Here is a 10,312-nt window from a genome sequence, read left to right as displayed (position 1 = left end):
AGCTATTATTATAAGCAAACTCCGTAAGTGGCAAGAAATGATCCCAAGAACCTTCAAAGTCTAAAACACAAGCGCAGAGCATATCTTCGAATATCTAAATAGTGCGCTCTGACTGTCCATCTGTCTGTGGATGAAAAATTATACTCAACTCCACCTGCATGCCTAACTCACTTTGTACAGCCCTCCAGAAATATGAGGTAAATCGCATACCTCGATCTGAAATAATAGACACGGGCACACTGTGAAGGCGGACAATCTCACGAATGTAAATTTTAGCTAACCTCTCTGAAGAATAGGTAACTACCACTGGAATGAAATGTGCTGACTTGGTCAACCTGTCCACAATGACCCAAACTGTGTTAAATTTTCTCTAAGTCAGTGGGAGCCCAACAACAAATTCCATAGTGATACGCTCCCACTTTCACTCAGGAATTTCTAACTTCTGAAGCAAACCAACAGGTCTCTGATGCTCGTACTTAACTTGCTGACAATTCAGACACTGAGCTACATATGCAACTATATCCTTTTTCATTCTCCTCCACCAATAATGTTGCCACAAATCTTGATACATTTTGGCGGTACCTAGATGAATAGAATACCTGGAACTGTGTGCATCTTCAAGAATTAATTCACGAAGCCCATCCACGTTAGGCACACAAATACGACCCTGCATTCGCAGAACCCCATCTTCCCCCACAGCAACCTGTTTGGCATCACCTTGCCACACTGTGTCCTTAAGGATAAGTAAATGAGGATCATCATACTGCTCTCTCTAATGTGCTCATATAAAGAAGACCGAGCGACTATGCAAGCTAGAACCCGACTGGGTTCTGAAACATCTAACCTCACGAACTGATTAGCCAAAGTCTGAACATCTGCAGCTGATGGCCTCTCACCAACCGGAATATACGCAAGACTGCCCATACTCACAGCCTTTCTACTCAAAGTATCGGCCACCACATTGGCCTTTCCGGGGTGATACGAAATGGTGATATCATAGTCTTTCAACAACTCCAACCATCTTCTTTGCCTCAAATTAAGATCTTTTTGTTTGAACAGATACTGAAGGCTGCGATGATCAGTAAATACCTCACATGAGACACCGTAGAGGTAAGGCCTCTAAATCTTCAGCGCATAAATAATGGCTGCCAATTCTAAGTCATGAACAGGATAATTCTTCTCGTAAACTTTCAACTGCCGCGACGCATATGCAATTACCTTGCCATCTTGCATTAATATTGCACCAAGCCCAATGAGAGATGTGTCACAATATACTGTATACGATCCTGAACCTGTGGGTAATACCAACACTAGCGTCGTAGTCAAAGCGGTTTTGAGCTTCTGAAAGCTCAACTCACACTCGTCTGACCATCCGAATGGGACACTTTTTTGGGTCAATCTGGTCAATGGGCTTGCTATAGATGAAAACCCTTCCACGAACCGACGATAATAACCTGCTAAACCCAGGAAACTCCAGATCTCTGTAACTGAAGTAGGTCTAGGCCAATTCTGAACAGCCTCAATCTTCTTAGGATCCACCTTTATGCCTTCTGCCGATACAACATGCCCCAAAAAGGCAACTAAGTCTAACCAAAAGACATATTTTGAAAATTTGGCATATAACTGATTATTCTTCAAGGTGTGAAGCACACTTCGAAGATGCTGCTCATGTTCCTCTCGACTACTGGAGTAAATCAAGATATCATCAATGAATACAACCACAAAAGAATCCAAATAAGGCTTGAACACTCGATTTATGAAATCCATAAATGTTGCTGGGGCATTTGTCAACCCAAATGACATCACTAGCAATTCGTAATGCCCATACCGACTTCAAAAAGCTGTTTTAGGGACATCAGATGCCCTAATCTTCAACTGATGGTAACCAGACCTCAAATCGATATTCGAAAATACCTTGGCACCCTGAAGCTGATCAAATAAGACATTAATTCTTGGCAGCGGATATTTGTTTTTGATAGTGGCCTTGTTCAACTGCCGATAGTCTATACACATCCGCATCGAGCCATCTTTCTTCTTTACAAATAATACTGGTGCACCCTAGGGCGAGACACTAGGTCTAATGAATCCCTGATCAAGAAAGTCTTGTAACTGCTTTTTCAATTCTTTCAACTCAGGCGGGGCCATACGGTATGGTGGAATAGAAATGGGATGAGTGCCCGGAGCCAAATCAATACAGAAGTCAATATCTTTGTCGGGTGGCATCCCCGATAGATCTGCAGGAAATACTTCTGGAAATTCACGAACAACTGGTACTGAGTCCATAGAAGGGACATCCGCACTGGGATCGCGAATATAAGCCAAATAGGCTAGACACCCTTTCTCTACCATACACCAAGCTTTCATATAAGAAATAACCCTACTGGAAGAATGACCAGGAGTTCCTTTCCACTCTAACCGAGGTAACCCCGGCATAGCTAAGGTCACTGTCTTGGCATGATAATCCAATATAGCATGATAAGGAGACAGCTAATCCATACCCAAGATGACATCAAAATCTACCATATCAAGAAGTAGAAGATCCACACTAGTCTTAAGATTACCAATAGTAACCACACACGAACGATAGACATGATCTACTACAACAGAGTCTCCCACCGGTGTAGATACACACACAAAAGCACTCAGAGAATCATAAGGCACAATCAAATATGAAGCAAAATAGGAGGACACATAGGAATAAGTAGATCCTGGATCAAATAGAACTGAAGAATCTATATGGCAAACTGGAATAATACATGTGATCACAGCATCAGATGACTCGGCCTCGGGCCTAGCTAGAAAAGCATAAAATCGGGGCTGGGCCCCACCACTCTGAACTGCGTCCCTGGGACGGTCTCTGATTGGCTGGCCTCCACCTCTAATAGTCTGACCTCCACCTCTAATGGCCTGACCTCTACCTCTAGCTGCCTGACCCCTACCTCTAGCTGGCAGAGCAGGCGGTGAAGCAACCGGTGCCGGTATGATGGCATGTGAATCCTGCCGAGATCTATTACTCGCCAACCTAGGGCAATACCTCCTGATGTGACCAATGTTCCCACACTCATAACACCCATCCTGATGTCGTGGCTGCTGAAGCTGAAGCTGACCTAGATGGGTCGGATAACCACTGTAGTAACTCTGGAGTAGTGGTGCACTGATAGGAGCTGAATGTGCACTAAATGCTGGCTGCCCAGAGTAATGCATAATAGGACCGTGACTCCCTAAAGCACCGGAAGATACATGAAGTGCTGAATGAAACGGTTTGGGAGGATGACCCCTACCAAAATTACCTGTGCCTCCAGAAGAGGCACCACTGAAACCACCAAACTGACGAGGCCTCTTATCGTACCTCTACCCTCTCTCATGTGCAAGAACCATCTCGATCCTCCTTGTGACATTAGCAGCCGCCTGAAAAGAAATTTCACTTCCGGTCTCCTTGGCCATCTGAAGTCTGATAGGGTGAGTGAGTCCCTTAATAAACCTCCTCACTCTCTCTCCCTCCGTAGGTAGTAAAAGGAGAGCATGACAGGCCAAATCCACAAAACGGGACTCATACTGAGTAACAGTCATACTACCCTACTGTAGACGCTCAAATTGCTTGCGGAATTCCTCCCTCAGTGCGATACAGAGGAACTTTTCCAGAAATAGCTGAGAGAACTGCTCCCATGTAAGTGCAGGCGATCCGACTGGTCGGGTCAATGTATAATCTCTCCACCACCTCTTGGCAGAACCCGTCATCTGAAATACAGCAAAATCAACCCCATTGGTCTCAACTATACCCATGTTCCGCAGCACCTCATGGAAACGTTCAAGATAATCCCGTGGGTCCTCAGAAGGTGTACCACTGAAGTGAACTGGAAAGAGCTTAGTAAACTTATCCAGTCTCAATAAGGCCTCAAAAGACATGGCTGGCCTATCACCGGTCTGTGCCGCAACAACTGGCTAAACTACCCCAACTGGTGGGGCTACTGGAGCCTGATTTTGGGGAGCCATCTGCTCCGGAGCGGGAGTAGTGGAAGTTTGTGCTCCTCCCCCAGCATGTGAGATGGCTGGTGCCACTGAAAATGTACCATTCTGGGCCACGCCCTCCATAAGACTTACCAAACGGACTAGAGCGTCTTGAAGCACTGGAGTATCTATGAATCCTTCCGGGACCTGAACTGGTCCAGCTGGTACATTCTGAACTGGAATCTCCTCCTGAAGGTCCACCTGAGGTTCTTCAACAGGTGCAGCTGCTCGAGCTCTGGACTGAGCCTTACCTCGGCCTCGGCCTCTACCACGACCTCAGCCTCGACCTCTACCCCTGGCCATAGTTGCCACCGGGGGTTCTGGTCCGTGTCCATCGTAGAGGTATTACGTGTTCTCACCATCTGCGAGAGAATAAGAGTAGAATGGTTCAATCATCGATGATAGAATAAAATCAAATGACATAATAAGAAAGAAGTGATATTGTTCCTAAACTTCATAGCTTCTGAGAGATAAGTACAGATGACTCCGTACCTATCCCTCAGACTCTATTGAGCTTGCTCGTGACTCGTGAGACCTATGTAACCTAGTGCTCTGATACCAATTGTCACGACCCAAAATTTCCACCTTCGGACCGTGATGGCGCCTAATATTTCACTTGCTAGGCAAGCCAACGTTAGAATAATATTATCTACTTTTAAAACAATTTTTAAATTTATTAATAATCAAAGAACAAATGTGGAAGTAAAGTCTGAAATATAGTGAATAATCCATAAAACCAACGGTGTCTAAATACCATCCCAGAATTTGTGTCACAAGTGCACCAGCTTCTAGAATAATACAAATAAAGGTCTGAATAAAATAAAGCTATCTGGAAATAAATACACAGCTAAAGTAAAATAGACGGGGACTTCAGAACTGTGGACGCCATGCAGTTATACCTCAAGTCTCCTCCGAGTAGCTGAAATCCGAGCATGTCTATGACATGCCGCTTGGACCAACTTCAAAATCAGCACAAGAAGTGCAGAGTGTAGTATCAGTACAACCGACCTCATGTACTGGTAAGTGCTGAGCTTAACCTCGACAAAGTAGTGACGAGGCTAAGGCAGGTCACTTACATTACCTGTACGCAATATTAATAACAACAACAATAATAGAAATAAATCAGGTAACTCATTTATACTAATTGAAGCCAACTCAGCAGTCATAACCAATTATCATTTCCATCAATTCTATTGCAGTGTGCAACCCGCTCTCACAATATATTCACATTCAATTCCGTTGCAGCGTGCAACCCGCTCTTACAATATATTCACATTCGGTTCTGTTGCGGCGTGCAACCCAATTCCCCAATATATATATATATATATATATATATATATATGTTGCGGCGTGCAACCTGATCCCCCAATATATATATATATATATGTATGTCGACTTTTAAATAAGTCTGTTGCGGCGTGCAACCCGATCCTCCAATATGGACTTTTAATAAGTCTGTTGCGGCGTGCAACCCGATCCTCCAATATATTCATTTACCAATTCTTATAGAAGAAATTTTCCCAATAAATACAATAATTAATATAAAATTATAAGACAACAAGCATACAATAATTATGATTTAATTATGAAACAAGCAAAGAAAAATAATAAATTATTATGAAAATCAGGGAGAAAATATGCAGTTTAATATTTAATATGCTAAATGTCAAATAACAATTAAGGCACATAATTCAAATAGCTTGTAACAATTAATACAGGAATTCAAGAATTAAAATTTGACAAAGAATAGGAGAGAAACAATTATTATAATAATTAATTCATGATTTAAAATAATTTATGATTTTTCAAGTAAGCAGGCAAACAATTAATTTGACGACGTATAGACACTCGTCACCTCGCCTATACGTTGTTCACATACAATTCACATAACAAATAATTTAAGGGTTCTATTCCCTCAAGTCAAGGTTAACCACGATACTTACTTCGCTTTGCAAATTTCAATCAATTATTCAACCACAACCTTTTCTTTTAAATTTGACTCCGAAAGCTTCAAATCTATTCATAAATAATTCGATATATTCAATACTAATCATAGGAATTAATTCCATATAAATTTACAAATTTTTCGGATAAAAATCCGAAATTCATTAAAATATTTGACAGTGGGAGCCATGTCTCAAATCCCGAAAAAGCTTATGAAACCCGAAAACTCATTCCGAGACGAGTCCAACCATACAAATATTATCCAATTCCGATGTCAAATGGACCTTCAAATCTTAAATTTTCTTTTTTGGAAGATTTTATAAAAATATAATTTTCCTTCCATAAATTCGCGGATTCATGATATAAATGAATATGAAATCATGAAATATAATCAATATAGGATAAGGAACACTTACCCCAATTTTTTCCCGTAAAAATCGCCTTACCCGAGCTCAAAAATAGAAAAGGGTTGAAAATGGGACGAATCCCATTTTCCAGAACTTAAGTTCTGTTTCTGGGACTTTTACCCTTTGCGAACGCGGTCAGTGCCTCGCGTTCGCGAAGCATAAATTTGTGCAGTCCCATTTTAAACTTCGCGAATGCGAAACTTGTCTAGCTTGGCCTTTGCGAACGCGAGATGCCCTTCGCGAACGCGAGATGCCCTTCGCGAACGCTAAGGCAATAATCCTGGCCAGCCTTTTTCCCTTCGCGAACGCGAGGCATCGGTCGCGAACGTGAAGCTTTGAACCTCAAGCCTTCATTAATGCGGTCACTCTGTCGCGAACGCGAAACACAAAGCGTGCCAGCCCCAATTTGCTCTTCACGTTCGCGAGAGTACCTTCGCGAACGCGAAGAAGAACACACCAGAAGCCTAAAGTCTGCAGAAAACCAGACTTCCTAAGTTCGAAAATGATCTGTTAACCACCCGAAACCAACCCGAGCCCTCGGGGCTCCAAACCAAACATGCACCCAAGTCCTAAAATATCATATGAACTTGCTCGTGCGATCAAATCGCCAAAATAACACCAAGAACTACGAATCGGACACCAAATCAAAGGAAATTTTCAAGAAAACTTTAAAACTTATATTTTTATAACCGGACGTCCGAGTCACGTCAAATCAACTCCGATTCTCACTAAATTCGGTAGAAAAGTCATAAATATTATAGTGGACCTATACCGAGTTCCGGAACTAAAATACGGACCCGAGGCCAATAAATCCAACATCAGTAATTTCTTAGAATTCATTAAGCTTTCAAGCTTTTAAATTTTCATCAAAATTCCATATCTCGAGCTAGGGACCTCAGAATTCAATTTCGGGCATACGTCCAAGTCTCAAATCACGATACGAACCTACCAGAATTGTCAAAATACTAATCCGGGTCTATTTGCTCAAAATATTGATTAAAATCATCTCAATTGAGTTTTTAAAGCTCTATTTCACATTTTAATACATTTTTCACATAAAAACTTTTCGGAAAATTGTACGAACTTTGCACGCAAGTCGAGGAATGATAAATGGTGCTTTTCAAGGTTTTAGAACACAGAATTACTTATTAAATTTAAAGATGATATTTTGGATTATCACATTCTCCACCTCTAAAACAAACGTTCGTCCTCGAACGGAGTTAGAAATAAAAGTACCTGAGCTGGAGAAAAGGTGTGGATATTTACTCCGCATGTCCGACTCGGACTCCCAGGTAGATGCCTCTACTAGCTGACCTCTCCATTGCATCCGAACTGAAGGATAACTCTTAGACCTCAACTGTCGGACCTGCCAGGCTAGAATAGCCACCGGCTCCTCCTCGTAAGTCAAATCTTTGTCCAATTGGACTGAGCTAAAATCTAACACATGGGACTGATCACCATGATATTTTCGGAGCATAGACACATGGAACACCGGATGAACCGCTGATAAACTAGGTGGTAATACAAGTCTGTAGGCTATTTCACCCACCCTTTCAAGAATTTCAAAGGGTCCGATATACCTAGGGCTCAACTTGCCCTTCTTTCCGAACCTCATTACACCTTTCATAGGTGAAACCCGGAGCAATATTCTTTCTCCAACCATGAATGCAATATCATAAACTTTACGATCGGCATAACTCTTTTGCCTAGACTGAGTTGTGCGAAGTCGATCCTGAATAATCCTGACCTTATCCAAGGTATCCTGTACCAAATCGGTACCCAACAATCCGAGCCTCTCCCGGTTCAAACCAACCAACTGGCGATCGACATCGCCTTCCGTATAATGCCTTATATGGAGCCATCTGAATGCTTGACCGGTAGCTATTATTATAAGCAAACTCCGTAAGTGGCAAGAAATGATCCCAAGAACCTTCAAAGTCTATAACACAAGCGCAGAGCATATCTTCGAATATCTGAATAGTGCGCTCTGACTGTCCGTCTGTCTGTGGATGAAATATTATACTCAACTCCACCCGCATGCCTAACTCACTTTGTACAGCCCTCCAGAAATATGAGGTAAATCGCATACCTGGATCTGAAATAATAGACACGGGCACACCGTGAAGGCGGACAATCTCACGAATGTAAATTTTAGCTAACCTCTCTGAATAATAGGTAACTGCTACTGGAATGAAATGTGCTGACTTGGTCAACCTGTCCACAATGACCCAAACTGCGTTAAATTTTCTCTGAGTCAGTGGGAGCTCAACAACAAATTCCATAGTGATACGCTCCCACTTTCACTCAGAAATTTCTAACTTCTGAAGCAAACCAACAGGTCTCTGATGCTCGTACTTGCGTAAATGGTTCCTTAATTCAAGCGGTGACAAGGAAAGTCAAAATCGAATCTGGACTCTTCAAATAGCAGGATTTGAAGAGGCACCCCTTGGGTCAAAACCCTTTTGCAAAGATCTCGTGCCTCTGATTTCACTGAAGACTCAACAGCTCTTTTCTCTCCTATAATAAGGTTGATACTTTCAAAGAAGAAGACTTGCGCAACTACATACATTGTATTCTAAGTCCTTCTACTTCTTAGTTCAAACAATGTAAGTTATCAGTGTCTCAAAAGATAGAAAGATCCAAAACACAAAAGAGAGTTGTGTCAATTACTCAGAACTCAAGGTGTGATACTGTTCGTTGGTGGTGAACGCGTTAAAACCATCTGTGTTGTAACATTTTCAAAGATCTTAAGGGAACCCTTGTGACCCAAGGGCAACTGGATGTAAGTACCACAACAGTACCGAACCAGTATAAATCATTGTGTGTTATTTACTCTTCTTTACTGCTTACTTTCATTCTGCATTGTGATCAATCAACTAATACTTGTGTTAGTCGACTAATTTTTAAATAGTCAACAATTCACCCCCTCCCCCCTCTTGTACGTTTAATTGGTATTAGAGCAAGGCTCACAATCTTGCTTAATCGCTAGTGAGGAAAAGATCATGGGATCCAATACTGTTGTTGGTGCTCTCTTTCAAGAAGGAACCTCTGAGGTTCGACCTCCTTACTTCAACGATCAACATTTCTCTCACTGGAAAGTTTGCATGGAAACGTATACTATGTCATATGACATCAAAGTATGGCGTATGATTTAAAAGGGAAATCTTCTAATTCCTCCCAAGAAGGATGTAAACGGTCAAGTCATCGTATCTACTGATCCTCTTGAGTTGGATGATTACACTGATGAACAAGCTGCTGTCATCATTATTGATGCAAAAGCAAAAAATCTACTGTACAATGCTATCAGTGGAGAAGAATATAAAAAGATATCAAGTTGCGAAACTGCAAAAGAAATGTGGGACAAACTGGAAGTCACTTACGAAGGAACCAACAAAGTGAAAGAGACTAGGATAAACCTCTTGGTTTGGGACTATGAGTTATTTCAAATGAAGGATGGTGAATCTGTAGAAGAAATGTTTTCCATGTTCAGCAAAATACTTGGAGACCTCAAATCATTTGGAAGACCTATTAAAAATGGCGAACAGGTTAGAAAGATTCTCAGAAGCTTACCTATAATTTGGCAGTCAAAGGTCATTGCGTCGGAATGTCAAGATCTAGACAAAATTTCCTATGACGAGCTCAAAGGTGATCTAATTGCTTTTGAAAAAACTCATCTTGAAAGACAAATTCAAGAGAAGAAGAAAAATGTTGCTTTCAAGGAAACTGTGGCTGAACCAAAAAATGAAGAAGAAGAAGAAGAAGAAGAAGAAGGAGGAGAACAAGATGAAAACATTGCAATGCTCTCTCAAGTCGTAACCAGCATGATGAGAAGAAACAGAAATAACAGAAGAGGGAAGTTCAACTTCAGGAAAGGAAGGATGAGCAATGAAGCTGATAAAAATGATGGAGGGTGTTATGAATGTGGAAAGTTTGGTCATATTCAAGCTGACTAG

At 41.5% G+C, this 10,312-nt stretch overlaps 1 protein-coding gene across 1 annotated transcript; it reads left to right on the top strand.

Annotated features, from left to right (window-relative positions):
• Nucleotides 1–9,361: 9,361 nt before the first annotated feature.
• On the top strand, nt 9,362–10,312 carry LOC138892730 (uncharacterized). Its single transcript, XM_070176466.1, has 2 exons — nt 9,362–9,412; nt 9,518–10,312. Exons 1-2 carry the CDS (start codon nt 9,362–9,364, stop codon nt 10,310–10,312), a joined length of 846 nt encoding a protein of 281 aa, XP_070032567.1.

This window comes from Nicotiana tomentosiformis, chromosome 5 (assembly GCF_000390325.3).
Source record: "Nicotiana tomentosiformis chromosome 5, ASM39032v3, whole genome shotgun sequence".
Classification (NCBI taxonomy): domain Eukaryota; kingdom Viridiplantae; phylum Streptophyta; class Magnoliopsida; order Solanales; family Solanaceae; genus Nicotiana; species Nicotiana tomentosiformis.
The sequence above is the reverse complement of the archived record's forward strand: the minus strand, read 5'-3'. Positions and strand labels throughout refer to the sequence as shown.